The sequence below is a fragment of the Dicentrarchus labrax genome, unplaced genomic scaffold, assembly GCF_905237075.1.
Source record: "Dicentrarchus labrax unplaced genomic scaffold, dlabrax2021, whole genome shotgun sequence".
Taxonomy (NCBI): Eukaryota; Metazoa; Chordata; class Actinopteri; family Moronidae; genus Dicentrarchus; species Dicentrarchus labrax.
Window position 1 is genome coordinate 19,069,721 of NW_026136721.1, and position 17,966 is coordinate 19,087,686.

At 39.1% G+C, this 17,966-nt stretch overlaps 2 protein-coding genes and 1 long non-coding RNA gene across 10 annotated transcripts in view; 2 read left to right on the top strand and 1 right to left on the bottom strand.

The window, feature by feature from the left end:
* Positions 1–833: 833 nt before the first annotated feature.
* The window catches only part of LOC127354380 (uncharacterized), a 29,335-nt gene continuing 12,202 nt past the window's right edge, over positions 834–17,966 (bottom strand). For 4 of the 6 annotated variants that reach the window (XR_007881529.1, XR_007881527.1, XR_007881525.1 and 1 more), the window contains 4 exons: positions 12,647–12,684; positions 12,303–12,503; positions 11,687–12,175; positions 834–1,951 (listed from right to left, as the gene is read on the bottom strand). This is a non-coding gene — a long non-coding RNA (uncharacterized LOC127354380). The remainder of the gene's footprint in view (positions 1,952–11,686; positions 12,176–12,302; positions 12,504–12,646; positions 12,685–17,966) is intronic. The other 2 variants (XR_007881528.1, XR_007881526.1) reach the window with 2 other exon arrangements.
* On the top strand, positions 4,495–9,573 carry pglyrp2 (peptidoglycan recognition protein 2). 3 transcript variants are annotated; one of them, XR_007881511.1, is made up of 5 exons: positions 4,495–4,704; positions 5,866–6,732; positions 7,426–7,636; positions 8,207–8,568; positions 9,513–9,573. XR_007881511.1 is itself a non-coding variant. In XM_051384221.1 (4 exons), the coding sequence occupies exons 1-4, from the start codon at positions 4,632–4,634 to the stop codon at positions 8,508–8,510; spliced, it is 1,455 nt and encodes a 484-aa protein (XP_051240181.1). In that variant the 5' UTR covers positions 4,495–4,631; the 3' UTR covers positions 8,511–9,573. The 3 variants fall into 3 exon arrangements, 1 of the variants encoding a protein (XP_051240181.1); XR_007881510.1 differs by having other exon boundaries at positions 8,207–8,563; XM_051384221.1 differs by having other exon boundaries at positions 8,207–9,573.
* On the top strand, positions 11,888–16,529 carry LOC127354355 (lysozyme g). The gene is made up of 6 exons (XM_051384244.1): positions 11,888–12,140; positions 15,004–15,042; positions 15,126–15,203; positions 15,333–15,535; positions 15,630–15,780; positions 15,868–16,529. The coding sequence occupies exons 1-6, from the start codon at positions 11,888–11,890 to the stop codon at positions 16,002–16,004; spliced, it is 861 nt and encodes a 286-aa protein (XP_051240204.1). The 3' UTR covers positions 16,005–16,529.

Below are 17,966 nucleotides of genomic sequence, written 5' to 3' on the forward strand. Positions count from 1 at the left end.
GTTGGTCTGTCTTTATGTGCCTGTGAATGGTTGAATCTGTTAATAGCTCCCTGTGTGTTTTAATGACAGAGGAATAATGGTTATAACTTAAATCAGAGTTGCAAAATAAAAGCCTTTTGGATCTGATTTTCTGATCACTGGTGCTCCACTGCATGAAGCCTTTTCATCTTTTTCTCCCCTTCCCCCTTATTCAACATTATACATGTAAATGACCATAACATCATGAGTCTGACTCACTTGAATTTGCACAAACAAATCCCTAATATTATCAAGTTTTAGTTGTTCTTCAAAAGTGAATATAATTGCCAATATCAGTGTGCATATGTCTATTTAGCAAATTAAAAACTTCTAAATTACAAACCTAGACAAAAGCAGCCTGGTACAAGGTGTAAGGGGATCTATAATGCCACCAGTTATTGATAGTGTTCAAAACGGGACTGTTGTGCTGGATTACATTACATTGTACAGGTGTTTCTGCTTGTCGCATCACTCACTGAAAATCAATCAAGTCAATGGTTTTATGAGGTTGTCAAATGTCATTATTTACTGACCTCAGTACAGATTTACCTTAAAGGTTTGTTTTTTAGGGTAAATGCAAAAAGAGGCCACCTCTTGTAACAAACTCAATATTGTATCATTAGTGCAATACCCTGCCATCACACATTTGTGGTACTCAGAAACAGGAGCAGAATGAGGAGTCATTTGTTTTTCTTCTCTTGGATAAATTACTCACCAACACTGTATTTTCCAGTTGCAGCATCGGTAAATCACCCACGGTTTATGAAAACATCAAATTTAAATACTACTATTCCCAGAGTTCAACAAAAAATATCTTTATCCAAAAAACATCTTCATGTATTTATTTACATTTGTGTCAGAGAAAAATATATAATAAAACAATAATATAAACATTATATTGCATAATCACACATGCACAACACAACACATCAACAACAACACAAATCTTTAACAGCAGGCTTAACGTGTCACGAGAAAAGCTGCCCCACCTACAGGACACATCCCTGTTAGACTGTGTTGATCCCACAATACAAACATGTACAGACGGTCTGTGGGACAAACAGCCTATTATCCCATCAGGCCTGTCAATACAGATGCAGTCACACATTTTATCTGACTAAAATGGGGAAATGGAAGATTCGCAATCAGCTGTTTGGCTCGGAAATTGCTGGTGTCAGCCGAATACTACGGAAAACAAGAACCTCATCTGCAGCCCAAGATTAACTGTTTCAGGTAAATAAACAGTAATTTTATTGTAATGTTTAAATTCATTGTATTCTTCTTCAGAGCTGAAATGAGTAGTCCGTTATTCAATTAGTTGAGTGAGGGAAAGTTAATTGGCAACAATTTTGATAGTTGATTGACTAATTTTTTAGGCAAAACTGACAAAAAAATTACCGGTTGCAGCTCGTCAAAGGTGAAGATTTGCTACTTTTAAATTAACAATCTTTGGGTTTTGGCCAGTTGATGCAATGTAAATACATCGGCTTACATTCAATGATATTAAACAACTGTTTGTCCTCTTAAATCAGGGAATTTACAACCCATTCTTAAACAAAATGATTACACTGCCTTCACCACAGTCTGCAGCGGTCTTTACAGAGACAGCAGTCATTAAATATCATACCTCCTTCCTCACACACAGCCATCTCAATTTCTCAACTTCTTGTCCCTTCACTATCTGCCTTACAGTGCTTTGTCTCTGTCTCATGAGCGTGGTGCCTTTGTGCCAGTGGACGGTGACCATGGCGGGGAAGCCTCTATGATCCCTCCGGTGAAGGCTGCACAGTTCAATGTGCTGTTCTCCTTAGGAACAGTGATGTATGTGTTTGACGAGGGGCTCCTTTTCGATGATGTAGTAGGTCTTGTCATCATCGCTGGCCTGCTCCAGCTTGTCTGTCTCCTCCCCGGACAAGGCTCTCCACACTGATACCTGTGGAGTACAAAGAAAATGACTGAGGAGGATGAAGGCAGAGGTTTACACAGGGATTACCAGTATACTTACTAACTGTAATGTGCTTAAGTTTAGTTTAGTTGTGTGTGCTTTTTATGGTTAATTTGTACAATGGTGATAGAAAAAAACAAAAAAAATTATCTGATTTATCTTACTTTTACTACTATTTGATGTTAGTTACACCATATTGAGCATGGTTTGGCAACAGTGCAGCTGAAAAGCAGGCTGGCCAGCACGCACAAAATAGCTATAAAGGATCATAGGGAGCAAAGAATATGAGCCCATACAGAGCCTGTATGAGCACACAGTCATTAAACAAGCAGGGAAAATCTCTGAATTGCAAATCAAACAGACTGAAGTTATCGTTCATCCCAACTTTTATCAAGCTGCTGAACTCTAATACTAAATCATAGTGTAACAGGGCAATGTGTAATAAACTAACCAGCACTGTAGCACTTTAATTCTTATACTTTATTTTTAAGCTGCCGTATTGTCAGTGTTAAAATGTATAGTGTCTTTCATGTTTTAAGATGTTTAATGTTGATTTTGTGATGGGTTTCTGAACTCACCCTCCTTCATGTGCAGAAGCTCATATAATGTATTGATACTTGTGAGACAAGTTATCCATGGTTAATTAATGTTAGGTTTAGTGTACATTGTGTACATGTACTCTGAGGATTACTGACCAGAGTCAATGTAGTGCCAGAGCACAGAAGTGGAAGTACAATAAGTTATCACAATATAAGAATATTACAAAATATAATAGAAAATATAAGACTATAAATAAAAAGTATATATACTATATGCAATATGCAGTAAAACGGTGTGCAAATATTTGAGCAGCTTTGACTAAAAACTAAACTCTACATGTGCAACTTATAATATAAATAGTTGTGTTTTATCTCTTTTGTATCTGTTTCACAGTCAGTGCTGGAAGTAAAAGTCTCAATGGCACTGTGTTAAAAACTAACTAATAATGTAACTAATAATATTAATGTCAGTTTAAGGAGCCATCATTAACAGTTCTGGTTCACCCTCCCTGTGCTTCCCCTGCTGTCAGTGAGTGTGTATCCTCATGAACAGCAGTATGTTCAGTACTTTTGCCTCCCTCTTCTCTCTCAGTACCAGCACGTCCAGCCGAGTACACCCGGCTCTGGCAGTACTGCACCACCTCCGAGACCAGCAGGGTCACCTCAGTTTAGGGTCCCTCAAAAACAGCAGATTTGCCTTGAGTGAAGCGCGACTCCATTACGGTTTAATTACCAGCTGTGGTAGTGCGAAGAGAGTAAGACAGGTCCGGTAAAAGGCAACAAACACAGTTGCTGCTGGACTTCAGGTTTCGAGTGTAAACGTCACTTTGTCACATGACACAACTGATTTATTCAGATTCGTTGAACATGCATCAAACCATCGACATTTTGTATCCCCCAAACACACATACAACACAGTAAGCCATGGCAAATTACGTCTTTTAAAGTATTTTAAATATAGCAAGTACAGACATATGAGACATTACGAGATAATAAGAAAGCAAATCTCCAAATGTTTAATTTAGACAAATTTATATAAAATATATATAATTTATATATAAATATTTATAATGATAATAGGAAGACACATTTTTCGCATAATTATATATATACAGATATATATGTGTGTATACATATACATACATACATATGGAATTTAGATATAGTTCCCTTATTGCTACTGTTAAAAAATGGATTAAGAAACTGTCTTGAAGTCTTCACAGAGGTGGACAGGCTGTGGATGGGATGGGTGCTTTCTTCAGGCACCTCACCTCATCAACATCACTGACTAATATCAATTGCAATGCATTGTTATATTGTTATGAAACTTTATTCATTGGTTTATCTTTGTATGTCATAATCTTAATTGGCCTAGTGTGTGTGATAAGTCATAAAACTGTGATCAGTAAAATCTCTCATACGAAGACATTGTCTTGATTTGGGGACACTGTTATGAATGACTGTTTATGACTGATGATAGTTTAACACCTTTGTTGTGCAGGTTCATGGTTTAACAACCCCTCAAATAACAAAATCAGGACAAAAGTTGGACAGTTGTTGTTTTCAATAGTTTCCCTGCATTAAAGGTTCCGGGAGTTGAACGTTTCTGTCATCCCCAGTGACTAAAATGTGCCCTGACACTGGTGAATACACAGCAGATGCACACATCACATGAGATGGTAAACATTAACCATAAATCTGCTTTATATTTCACTTCAGTTATTGAATGATATATTGTGGCCTATTCAAAAGGAAACTGTAAGGCTATATAACATATGGGGGAAAGAGGGACACCCAATATACACATTCACACAATATAGTTAGTAAAGCACTCATTTTTAATCTTTGTAATAACCTTACGCTGGGGCCCAGACTTTGTTTAGCTCATGACACACTTACTTACTGTAGGCTAAATCAATATTTGGGGCCATCAGTGTACAAAGAGTACTCTTCCCTATTGGGACACAACATTGCAGTCATGCACGTACACAAATACTCCTCCACAACTCCTCTCAGAAGTTGTGGGGAGCAGTTTACTTTTTTTTGGAAAGCCTGCTTGTTGAAGGTTACTGTGGAGGTTCCTTCATATCCCATTGCTTTTTTTAGAGGCAACAAGCAGGACGTGCAACATGACTTTATTCAGACTGTCCGTTTTTGTTCTGGCTTCATCCTACTGCTTTACTGTGCATAGCAGGCCGGCAGGTAAGTTCAGTTATTCAAAATATGTAAACATTTGTGTTATCTTATGCCATATTCTCCATTTGGCTGCATAGTTGGTTTTTGGTGTGCTGATAAGGAATATTTCTTTCTATGCAACCTGTCAAGTTGTGGTTCACTTATTACCTGAAATCTGATTTAATCTTTCATTTAAGGAAGTTCAGATTTTCAGTGCGTACCCTATATTTTATTATTATTTTTAATGTATATATACTATCAAAGATACAACAAAGAAGAAGAAGAGATCTGTTACATTACACACTTTTATTGAGATTTCTGGTCCGGTTGAATTGTACCAAGCAACAATGAGATGTTGATACAATCATGTTCCATCTGAATACAATCAGATGTCAAAGAAGCAAGTAAGAAAAGGCCACAGTCTTCTGAAAAATCTGTCCTTTGAGCAAATGGCCCAAACGACTTTAGATAGACATTAAAGAGACAAAGCCCTCTAGCAGCCTTGTGAAGTGTGACGTTGTTATAGAGCGACAAAGTTCGGCGTGGGTGGATGGATCAACAAAACATCGGACTTTAACACGGGACACCGCTGTTTGTTACCTAGCAGTCAACACCAGTTTCTTTTAACTGTGACCGTGATCCTTCCATAACTTTACCACATGTTTATCATTGTAACCATGGCGATGAAGGTCCCCTGATCACGTTTGACCTTAACCAGAAGTTATTTCAAACCAAATCATGATCTTTCCCTTGACCTAACCAATTTGATTTTGTGCTCAAATCTAAATCTAACCAAACCACGGTGGTGTAAGATAGGAAAATATAACACAATGGTCATCTTGTCATTTGTGGTGTCAGATCATTAAACTCTTATATAAGGGCATGGACAAGCAATATAATTTAATTTGGAGGACTTGTTGGTCTTTTCATTTTGTTGAAGGCAGGGTAGTCTAACCTTATTGGGGCCAAATAGTTTTGAGATATTGGGTCATACAGACCCAGCTGTGATCTGTGATCTGAATGTGGCCATCAACCGGCCAGTAGCAATAACTGTACCACATATATCTTGATAATCTAATATAAGGGAGTTAAATTAGGTTTTAATAGGAGGCTATTATTCACTGACTCATTATTGCACTACAACGTCCTTCCTTCACTTCTTTTGTCCCCCATTTGTGTTGTTGTCAGGTGTCCACCTGCGTAATATGGACAGCTTCATCCAAGCTGTGCAGCAGGTAGAAGACTCTAACCCCAGTCTGTCCCCCCTGGCTCTGGTCAGGGCCCTGCGAAGGACCGCTGGCCACGATGATGGGATGACCATTCATTTCTTGGGAGCATCATATAATGCCAGTGATGCTCCTCCTGAGGCCCTAGAGACAGCCATTCTCAATGCCTCATCTTTCAGCTTTTTTGACAAGGCCATCCACCACATTGTGACTGATTACGGAGAGGAACGAGGGGTGGTCCTTGCTCCAGATGGCACTACGGTAGCTCTTGCACCCTTACTGCTAGGAATCGAATTGGGACTGAAAGCCAAGATGGAGGGCACGCCAGCTGTTGGCATGTTCCCCCTCACCTTAGGTAGGACGTTGGGCCTGTCCTTCCTCAGCCTCCAGGACTTCCCATCATCGTATCGCCTGGGGCCTAACGGATGCTGGGACAACGTGGAACACCCTAAGGTGTTCAAGCTGTCTCGGCCTGCTACTCTAGCCACTGATGCTGTTATTAATGGGGGCATGGATGGAGCCATACTGGGCATGGACCTTAGCAACCTATCACCACATGAACAACCTCAGGCCCTCAGTGACATTTTGAAAGGATACTATAGTTTTATTCTGCATGAGGGTCAGGGTCTTGATGCTGTGACCGGCCATATTAGCCCAAGGCGAAGGGAGATCTCTAGATCCATTCTGGAGCCACTTGATCTTCACAGCCAGGTGATGGAGACTCTAACTTTAGTCTGGAAGTTGGAGAAGACAGAATGGATTGCTCTGGACACTGGAGTGGGGAAGGCAGTGAAGGATGGATTGCAGACATTTGTGCACAAATACTGGGGTGAGCTATCAAATGATCAAAAAAGTGCACTTGGACGCAAGGTAGGGCTGCAACTAATGATTATTTTCATTATCAATTAAACTACAGATTGTTTTTCAATTGATTTATCTTTTGGTCTGTAAAATGTGAGCAAAGTTCCCAACAGCTCGCTTATGGTGAATCCTTAAATTGTCCAAAACCCAAAAATATTCAGTTTGCTGTCATAGAAGAGTATGACAACCGAAAAATACTCATATTTGAGAAGAAACCTGTGAGGTTTTGCCATTTTTGCTGAAAAAAAAAATCTTAAATGATATTAGATTATTAAAATGGCCATTTATTTTCTGTCGTTTAACCAATCGATTAATCAAATAATTGTTGCAGCTGTAGCACAAAGGCTAGCCCTTGGTTAAAAAACCCTGCAGGCAATAGTCTTTCTCATTATTGAGGAGCGCATTATTATGTGTATAGTCCTGATACAATATTGAAAAATTAGATAACAACAAATCAGACAGTGCCCTATATCATTTTTATTTTCCTTAAATTACATAAACAGGGATCCAATAAAGGGTACCTGCACACCAGAATAAGTTAATATTTGTCAGGTTCTAGACTAGTTTTGAGTGTTGGAAATGTAAGCTTATGGGTATGACATAACAAAATCTGTAGTGGATTTAGAATCCTAACCCTCCTCCTCTTTCCTCCTCTCCTCAGACTGCCCTCAAATCATCCCTCGTTGTCAATGGCGGGCAAAAGCCTACCGAGGTACACCTATCCCACTGTCTCGGCCCCTCCGGTTTCTCTATGTTCACCACACCTATGAGCCATCCTCACCCTGTTTATCCTTCACAAACTGCTCTCGCGACATGAGATCCATGCAGCGTTTCCACCAGGAAGATCGTGGTTGGAGTGACATAGGATACAGGTAACCGACCTTTAAAGGAATAGTTTGAAATCTTCGGAAAAGAGTTAGATAAGAAGATTGATGCCGCTTTCATGTCTGTGCATTTACTATGAAGGCAGGAGGCGATTAGCCTAGCTTAGCATAATTACTGGAAGCAGGGGGAAAGAGCTAGCGTGGTTCTGTCCAAGGTTTAACCATCTGCCAAACAGCACATTTAAAAGGTAATTAATTAGCACATTGTATCTTGTTTGTTTGATTCATTCACAGACAGAAATATACAGTTTGTGGTTTTACAGTGAGTTACGCGCTGTAATGTTGGGAAGATCGATGACCTGTTGTTCGTCAAGAATTAGTTGTAGACATTGTGTTACTCCCTCTGAACCAGTTTTTACACTTTTATTATTGTACGGATTATGCAAAGCTAGGCTAATTCCCTCCCGTCTTCAGCTCCATCATTTGGCATTAATTCTGAATATCTTGCACTACTTGTGTTATAACATTATCCTCCTCATTAGCCATCTATTTTTCCATAAAGTTTAGTTCAGACACTGCATTTATTAATCGTGTTCTGTACTATCTTTGTGCTCTCAGTTTTGTGGTCGGCTCCGACGGCTACATCTATGAAGGCAGAGGTTGGAACCACCTCGGCACACACACCAGGGGACACAATGATATTGGGTACGGTGTGTCAATCATCGGTAACTACACTGCCACCCTGCCCTCTCGCCATTCCATGGACCTGTTGCGTCATCGTCTAGTCCAATGTGCAGTAAATGGAGGAGCACTGGCTGCCAACTTCACCATCCATGGCCACAGGCAGGTGGTGAACTACACCAGCTGCCCTGGAGACGCGTTCTTTTCAGAAATAAGAAGCTGGGAGCACTTCAGGGAATGACAGGACCTCACTGCCAGTTTAAGATTCTTAAACATCATTAATGGCTCTTCAGGGTATGGTAATATGTCACTGCCTCTGTTTTTATTATTTTTCATTATAATTGTTTCACTGTATGAAATTAGTTAACCTTCATGGCCCTGGACTAGTTTGATCTATGATGGCCGACTAAATGAATCTGTCAGATCATCCTGACATGTGGGGCACCAGTAGGTTTAATGCTGAGACTCAGGTGCTTTAAAGCTCATTCAGGTTTGGTTCTCCTGAACCAACGTACTGTAATCATTATGTGAACAGTGTACCATCTTATTTTACCAACTGTAATCACCTTTACATCAGGAGACCCTCCCAAAACTTAAATTTGAATTTCTGAATCATGGAAATCAGTGTGACACTTAAGAGTTTAGCATAAATAAAAGTATTTGTTATTATTTAATTATTATAATTATTCATAGTTGTTTAGCTTGGAGGATAATAATTGGGAGTTCTATAGCTTTTTCAATCCTTTCAGTTTATCAATACGTCTGATCATGTTCAAGGCCAATGTATACATATTGTCAGGTATGTATGAATATAAATATTAAAAGGTTTCATTATATGAATAAGATGGATTTTTTTTGTTAAAGGTCCAGTGTGTAACATTTAGGAGGATATATTGGAAGAAATTAATATTATAATAAAATATTCATAGGTTTATTTTCATTAGTGTATCATCACCTAAAAGTGAGAATGGTGTTTTTTTAACTTTAGAATAAGCTTTTTATCTACAGAGGGAACGGATCCTCTTCTACAGAGGCCACCGTGTTGAACTGCCCAGAAAGGACCAACCAAACACTGGCTCTAGATAGGGTTTTTTTTTTTTTTTGCTGCCACCATAGTTTCTCCTATATGCTTGGATGGCTGAGTGGTATTTAAATGGTTGCACTCTGCAAACTCACCAGTCACTGAATCCTACACACATTTAAATAAAAATGTAACTTATTTCTCCACTTTTATATTTTACAGATTCTCCAAAAACAGAAGAATAAAGAGACCGGCCAAATGTAATAAATGTGATTGTTCCTAATACCTGTCTTGTTGTTGTTGTTTGTATGAAGTTTTCTACAGGCAGGATTCATTGCACATCACAGCTGAAACCAACACATACAGAGCTTTTTCTACATTTAACAACCATTTTGCAATATTGTTATATTATTATATTGTTGATTCAAACGGTGTAGTGATTGCTTTACCATGATATTAACTTTACAAAGAAAACTATGAACCTTAAAATAACATTCTACATGTTTAATGTTTTTGTGAATTAATAAAATTACATTCACAGTAGTACAAGTTGACTCCAGTCAGTGACTTTTCTTCAAAAGAGTCAGTTGTTGTATTAGATAAAATACAACTAATCATTGATTCAGTTTATCAGAACTACATTAAAAACATTATTTTTATGTGTTATATTCTAAGCATACAATGATTCATTTTTGTGCCACACAATAACACCATTAGCTGATAAAGGCTAAATTATTACAGTTGATATTGCTGTGAACAGTTAGAGTAGAATCAATGCAGCTAATTAATGTGACATCAATCAGTGGGAAATGTATCTGGTGGTAGAAACCTGGCTGGGTGTAGTTTCAAACTGTAAGATATTGCTGTCCTTAGTGAGGTAATTTGAATGTTAGTAGAAGAACACATAAAAATTAAAAGCATGAAACTCCAAACAAGTTTAATTTAAGTGTATACAGGATGGTATAGACAGGTGGATAATTTTGAGTCTGTTGTGTCTTCTCACAAATAAAAAAGAGGGCAAGGCAAACCACACAGTAAATACTAGACTAAGCAAATAGAGCCCTATACACACACACACACACACACACACACACACACACACACACACACACACACACACACACACACACACACACACACACTACCGTATAAACCCCCCAATTTTAATCAGGGTGCACATGTGCAGATATCTGATGGAGACATAACCTCCCAGCACTGGAAGATGCATGATAGGGCTAATTTTCATTAACTGAAAAATGAGGTGCCAAACATGATTAAGACAAGCAACACTAGCAGAGGTGATATGCACTGGTTTTAATGTTGTAAAATGGGGTGCCAAATACATATATAGTTCCTGTAAAGTAAAGTAGAAATACCTGAACAAACTACTAAGTACAGTAACAAAGTATTTGTACTTCCCACCTCTTTACCTGAGCAACTTTTCCCCAGAGGCTGACACTAAATGACCTGACCCCTGCTGCCATACTCAACCGACTGTTTACCTTGTAGTTCTATGGGAAGCAGCAGCAGATGAAGACAAAACTGAAATCCACTAGACAAGCAGACCAAACCTCCACAGTGAGGATGCTGTGCCAGGGAACCTGGCTGTCTGGAATATGAAGCCATGACAGCCTCACTAACAGCCAGTGTCTTTGACTAAACAAACAGCTCCACACAGAGTTCATAGGAAGGACATTTGACACAGTTGTTTGATTCCATATAGCACAGTGCAAAATAGAAAGCTGAAAAACCTTAATTAAGCTGAAAAGCATTTGATTTGTACTACTGAACCACTTGTTTACACAACCCTTAACTCGATCAAGTCTACAGTTTTTAAGAATTCACTAGTCATTAAAAGAGGTATAGGGTTTTCACTCAATAAACCATCAAGCCTCTACCAGTACAGACTAAATTATGTTTAGCCCTTGGTTCAGTCGTGCATGGTGAGCCTTTAAGGTATATATCAGCGCCATCTGCAGGTTCTGTGTTGTAATTTATTATCCTCAACAGGAGACCCGTGATGTGTGAAGTGAATGTGATGGGACTACAATGCATAAAGGTTGAGTTATTGAATATTTATACCAGTAACAAATGCCCCCAAATATCCAAAAATAATTTTATTGTGAGAATACCAGCTTTAGTATCATCAGTAGGAAGTGATTTTGGTGAAACTAAATACAGAAGAGTTAGCCTTTTGCTTATTTTGTGTTGTGTATTTGTTGACGGTCCCTGCGCACTCCGGGGGTACATAGATAAGTTTTGGGCTCCTTTTGATGAAAATTAATTTGTAGCTTATTGTTTACTTTACTACGGTTGGAAAGAGGCGTCGCTTGTGTTTTTAAAAAGTTTCCATTATGAGTTATTGATGCGAATCTGTAAATATGTCTCCAACTTACTTCACTGCAGGCTGGTAGTGGTCGTGTTCGAGGTCAGGAAGGAAATTCAGTTTCCTTTTCAGATCGTATCTGCTTCTAGTGAGCTCTTTTCATTGCACTTCTGGTCTCCGGGTACAAGACAGCCCAAATAAAGGCTTCTCAGTCCAGCCACGGTGATCTAAGCTCACAGCAGCAGTGTTTTTTCTCCCCTCTGATGCAGAGATGCCTCCCAAGACCGTTAAACGCGCTCTAAACGACCTGCTGGAGGATTTGAGCGTCATACAGTTACAGAAGTTCTGCTCTGCGATCATGGACCGCAGGGAAGAGCCACGGGTCAGACGCAGAGCACTGCAAGGCAAAAATGATATAGAAATCTCAGATGTGCTGGTCACAACCTTCACTGAGTCCGGAGTCGTCGAAGTGGTTCTGGACGCGTTGAAGGAGATTGGCTGTAACGAGCAAAGAGAGAACTTCGGTGAGTTTAACACCAGGGCGTAGGCTTGGTTCCAGCTGTAAAAAAAATAAAAAAATAAAAAAAATAAAAAAGCATAAATATGGTATTTAAGCTTCATGAGAAGTATTTTAAAACAGAATTATTTGTTTTATAAGAGAATAGACTTATGGGGTGAAGACTAACTGTGGTGTTGATGTACGTCTCTTTAATTACCCCGCCACCCCCATTAGCGCACAGCTTTCCCTGGTGGATGCCTTGCTGCCTGATGCATTCATGTGATCCAACACTGTTGGGAACTTCTGGATCTCAGTCTGTCTTGAACTGAGAGAGTTTTAAAGTTTCAGATTGGTGAAACCTGCTTTCTGTTTTAATTGCAGACCAACTCTGTGAAAACAAATATATCAAACTTATCAAAACTCACAATTATCTATTCTAGTCTTGTATGATATTTTGGACTGATTTTTCAAACTGATTTGATCACAAGTCTAAACATTTATTAAGTCTAGATTTTAGGATTTTGCACTTACATATAGAGTCTGGGGGGAGAAACATCAAAAAGAGACATCTGCACAGGGAAGCACAAATAACAGATAACATTTAATCTATAGCATGATTTCATTTAATGTTTTTGTGAAATTCGTAACACAGGGTTTCTGTTTCAATATTTGATCTCCAAGTGCAAGTGAGAAAAGCGTTTCAGAGTCAGAGATTACTGAAATGAAAACACAATGTTTTATCTTTCTATCATTTGAGCAATTCTTTTTACTTTCATTTTGAGTGTCAGGGACCGAGCTGGCAGGCATGAGGAGTCAAGGGTAAATTTTCACAAAAAGTAATTTTATTCACAAAAAAAATTGAAAATAATCAATTTACAAAATATACAACATTTTTTGGGCCCATAAAAGAGGTCAACTAAACAGAACTTCCCTCAGGCTACATTAACTGAACGAACTGAACATACTAAACCAACCAACCAAACCGACCTAACTACGCTGAGACATTGGGGAAACTTAAATAGTGGCCTCTCCACCACGGCAAGGTGCAGTTCACAGAGAGGAAGGGCCACTGTTAAGTTAGTTACTTGCTTTTTTATTCACATTTGCAATTGCACAGTTCTGTGCAAGTGAAACCCAATCTAAAACATTTGCATCTTCCACGGCACTCTGATTTGCAGCCACACTTGGCTAGTTGTTCACAATTTTGTGCAACTGGTGCTTTGCTGTCCAGAAGAACCCCCATTGTTCACCAAGCTTTTACCATCCCCAGTCAGCAGGACTCTCTGCTTCTGGCTGACACTGGGTTGCTTGACCCCATATGCAGCCTGCCTGATATGCAGCACGTTTAGTGTGTTGAAGCAGAGCTGCTCTTGTTGGAGGAATGGCTTCATATGGCCTCTGCTTTCAGGCAAACATGTCAAGTCTAGCCTCATCTACACTAACAGCTGTGCTTGATCAATCATACAGCAGGACCACAAACTTCTCAAGGATCTCCAGGTCACTATCAGTCAGAACAGGAGGGTATTGACTTAGTTTGCTTAAGGTGAGAGAGCCCTCAGGGAAAATGTCCCAGGTTTGCCAGGCAGTCTTTTTGCCTTGCCTACTGGCTAATTGATGAGGTGCTGTTAGACAGCATTTGGGACATCAAACTTAGCTATACTATTACTATTAGTCAAGAACTACAGTGAAAGTAAAACTAGATCAGCTGACACCGAACCCCATGCTGAGTTCCACAGCAGTGAAGTCACCAGTGTACCCTGGTTGTGTAATGACGTTCACTCTATTAAACAAAACCTTCCTGAACACATTAAATTGAGCTCTGACAGAAATGGTGGCCATCTTGAAAATGTTTCGCCATCTTGAATTTTTGAGTGGCACACACCTTTTTCTATGAAAATGTTCCTTGAAGAATATTTGTACCAAATTTCATGATAGCATCACCATTTGAAAAATTGATGTAAGGATTCAAGAGAAATGGCGGCCATCTTGAAAAATGGTTGCCATCTTGAATTTTTGAGGGACAAGCACCGTTTTCCAAAAAAACTTTCTTGAGAGAGTATTTTCACAAAATGTTACGCCTACATCACTGTTTGAACGATTGACATAATGAGCATTTGACAGAAATAGCGGCCATCCTGAAAAAATGGCCGCCATGTTGAATTTTTGGGTGGCCAACGCCTTTTTCCCAAAAAGTGACCCTTAGAGAGTATCTGTGCCAAATTTCATGCTTGTATAACAATTTGAACGATTCTCTTGAAATATGCCATTAACCTGCTGCACTAATAATCAGAAATAACTAAACTCAAACAAGGAGAAATCACTGCGTTTCCCCATGAATCTGGTCAACATGGTGTAGCCCAATTATCGGCCCAACCCCTTTTTAAGCGTCTCTGGTTCTGCCGGCACTTCCTTTGTCAGCCATGCAACATCTTCAGCAGCAGCAACCAGTTAACTGTTAACTCAAAGAAAACTGAATTAATGCAATGAAAACTTGAATGAACCTAATAATACTACCCAAAATTGACAAAGGAAGTTAACTAATTGTGTGCACCCCAAAAAGATAACGGCTCTCAAAAATGGATAATACAACTGTATTATGAATCCAAAATCTGTGTCCAGTTATTTATTGTGAATTGTGTCTAATGTTCTAAACCTAAAGATAATCAAACAAATGAAAGAGTTACCACCACACGCTTTTGCCTCGGTGTGTGGCTGCTAGGGCGGCCATCACATTGAGCATTACATTCACTCTTCTACCTGCCTGCATGCACACCTTATGGCATTGCCTAATGGTTATCAAATGCTCTTAACAACACTAATATACCAACAGAAGTCTTTGAATAAATGATATGAGCCCTCTTTAACATTGTGTCTTTGCATATTTCCAGCCAAAGACACAAGTGAAGCATCACAGACACTTGTTTCAAGTAAGTGTATGTGCATGATGTAAAATACCTTCAGGTCCTCATGCTGTGTGTTGAACACTAACAAACTGAACATTTGTATGCAGGTTATGGAAACATCATGAAGGTGGAAACTACTGGTGCCTCAGAGCAAACAGCTCAGCAGGACAATCTGAATTACTCAGGTAAACACTGATCCATCCATCTATTGTTATTTATCTATCTCTACAGAGTAATAACATAAACAGATTGACATGGTGATAGCTGCACTGGAATAGCCATATTCTTGTTCTCTCCTTGATTACTTTCCAAAGGTGTGAGGGCGTCATCTGCCATGGCAGAGACTGATCTGGAGAAAATGAAGGACTACAAATCCATCATCAAAAATGTGGCTCGTCAGAAAGGAATCGATCCAGCTCTGATTGCGGCCATCATCTCCAGATCATGCAGGGCTGGAAAGACCCTGAAGCCAGGAGGCCGGGGGCGCTATGATGAAAATAGCTATGGGCTGATGCAGGTAAAAAAAAAAATGTTTTGATCACTCCTTTTTAGTAGTGTCTCATGTTACAATACAATAGCATCTGAACTTAATTAACTATTATTTCCCATAGATTTATGTCAATCCAAATGGAGATGGAAACACCACAAAAGTTCCATTTGACAGTGAGGACCACCTCCTAGAAGGCACCAACATCCTGATTTATTTCATATTGCGCATAAAGAATGCATTTCCTGACTGGAGCAAGGAACAGCAGCTGAAAGGTTTGTTTTACTGAATCAGTCAACGCTCGTGATGAACTCCCTTTAAAGCTCACTTTGCTTTGGTCTCATTTGTGTTTGTCTCTGCAGGAGGGATAGCAGCCTACAATGCAGGTGATGGGAACATCCACAGCTATGAAGAGGTGGACGCCAAAACCACATGTGGAGACTACTCCAATGATGTTATTGCCAGAGCTCAGTGGTACAAAAGGAATGGAGGCTTTTAAAACCTGAAGCTGCATAATCTCCTAAAAATTATAGATCAAACAATGTCTGTAATGAGTGCTTCTTTTAATCCTTTGAGATACACTGTCCATTCCAATAGATTTACTTCTAGGATGTCTAGACGTATGATTACTGTCCCCTGACTCCCCACAAATGCACAAACTTATGTCTATAAGTCAGTCACATCGTCTGAAGTGGACTGCAGCAGAGCCACAATTCCTTTTCAGCAAACATGGCTGATGAGGCAAGGAGGAAGCATAAGCCATAACTTCTGTTTAAACTGTGTTTACAGTAAATATGAGATGTTATACAACTTCTACATGATCTGAATGTCACCTAAAGGGAAACCGGGAAATCAATAGAGAAATACTGTTTTGTGTGACTGTTCTGATTTGATTTCCTAATGATACAATCAGATTATAATGCATCCTATTGGTTATGTACACAGAATATTCAATAATAATAATATGAATAACTTTGTTTTTATCAATCATATCGTTGAAATAATAAAAAATGTATATACGCAACGTGTTTTAAGCTTCACTTTATTCATTAATATGAGTAAACCATTCATTACAAATAAATTACCTCACTTTTAGGGTTATAGAAAATCCTTGTTTCTCAGATGGGTTCAAGGCTACTGATGTTTGTCAGCGTACTGCATAGGGAAATTAAAAGTTCAGATATTGTATTGACCACGGTACCCATTTGTTGAAATCCATTTGTGTAAGTCACTCTTACTGGCTGACTGAGATTAGTATGGTAAATGTTAAATGGACTGTACTTATATAGGTACTTTCTAGTCTTTCAACCACTCAATGCGCTGTACACTACATGCCACACTCACCCCATTCACACACATTCATACACTGATGGCAGTGGCTGCCATGCAAGGTGCCGACTGCTCACCAGAACGGAAAACTAATCATTCATACATACTCATCGGGAGCACTTTGGGGGTTCAGTGTCTTGCTCAAAGACACTTCGACATGCAGCGAGAGGAGCCGGGGATCGAACCGCCAACCTTCCAAGTGGACGACCCGCTCTAACTCTGAGCCACAGCCACCCTCACTCACTCTTGTGTGTGTTTGCATGAAAAAATTAAATGTCCAAAATAAAGAATTTATATTCACTCCTTGCCTTCCCATGTGCTGCATATAAAAAACAACGACTAAATTATTATTGTAAACAAAAATATCAAAAATAATAATAGGATTTAGACATGAAGCTGCACAAAGTCTATAGGACTTCATGTTTTCCAGTCAACCACACCACAAGGTAACAGAACTTTTCCATTTAAGCATAATCTGACCTGCAGGGGTTACACAGTATTATTAATAAACACACACCACAGACACGATACAGAATGGCTAATGTAAATGGTAAATTAAAAAATATGAATAAATACAAACTAAGAAATTTGCTCCTACAAGTATGACTTAAACACTGAGCCTTCAGGTTATCATTGTTGTGCAGATCAAATAAGTCTGAGAGAGGGAACAACTGGGGAGATCTAGAATGAACCGCCAAAAACTGAGTGAGGTGGAGAACATTAGTCAGTGGCTTATGAAGCAAAAGGCTTAAGTAAGTGAATATGTAAACAAAGTTGATGTACTTGCATGATTTTATTATTATTTTTTTGTGCAATTTTTTGTTTGTATCGACATGGTTTAATGCATTTATTGTCGGTTTAGATAAAAGCATCAGCTGCATAAATGACTTCATTGCTTCAGTTGGTTAGATTTAGGCATGAGGTCACGGTCAGAGCCAATCAGAGGCAGAAAAGGGATGGGCTTCACCTTCAAACCCCCCACCAGAAAAAAGCTTTTACTTTTGGTTCCATTGTTACTCATCAGAGGGTGGGTTGTGCCAGTGGAGAACATCAGCTGATTTACAAGAAATAAACATCACTGACTGTAACAGGGTCAGTGCAGCTGACTGTAGTAGGCTGTAGGTGACTCCCA

Bases quoted from the DNA above. Each gene is read 5' to 3' on its own strand.
- LOC127354355 (XM_051384244.1), top strand. From the start codon at position 11,888: ATGCCTCCCAAGACCGTTAAACGCGCTCTAAACGACCTGCTGGAGGAT. The intron at 15,043-15,125 runs GTAAGTGTATGT...ATTTGTATGCAG, and splicing joins ATCACAGACACTTGTTTCAA to GTTATGGAAACATCATGAAG. The intron at 15,204-15,332 runs GTAAACACTGAT...TACTTTCCAAAG, and splicing joins GGACAATCTGAATTACTCAG to GTGTGAGGGCGTCATCTGCC.
- pglyrp2 (XM_051384221.1), top strand. From the start codon at position 4,632: ATGACTTTATTCAGACTGTCCGTTTTTGTTCTGGCTTCATCCTACTGC. The intron at 4,705-5,865 runs GTAAGTTCAGTT...TGTTGTTGTCAG, and splicing joins TGTGCATAGCAGGCCGGCAG to GTGTCCACCTGCGTAATATG. The intron at 6,733-7,425 runs GTGAGCTATCAA...TCCTCTCCTCAG, and splicing joins ATTTGTGCACAAATACTGGG to ACTGCCCTCAAATCATCCCT.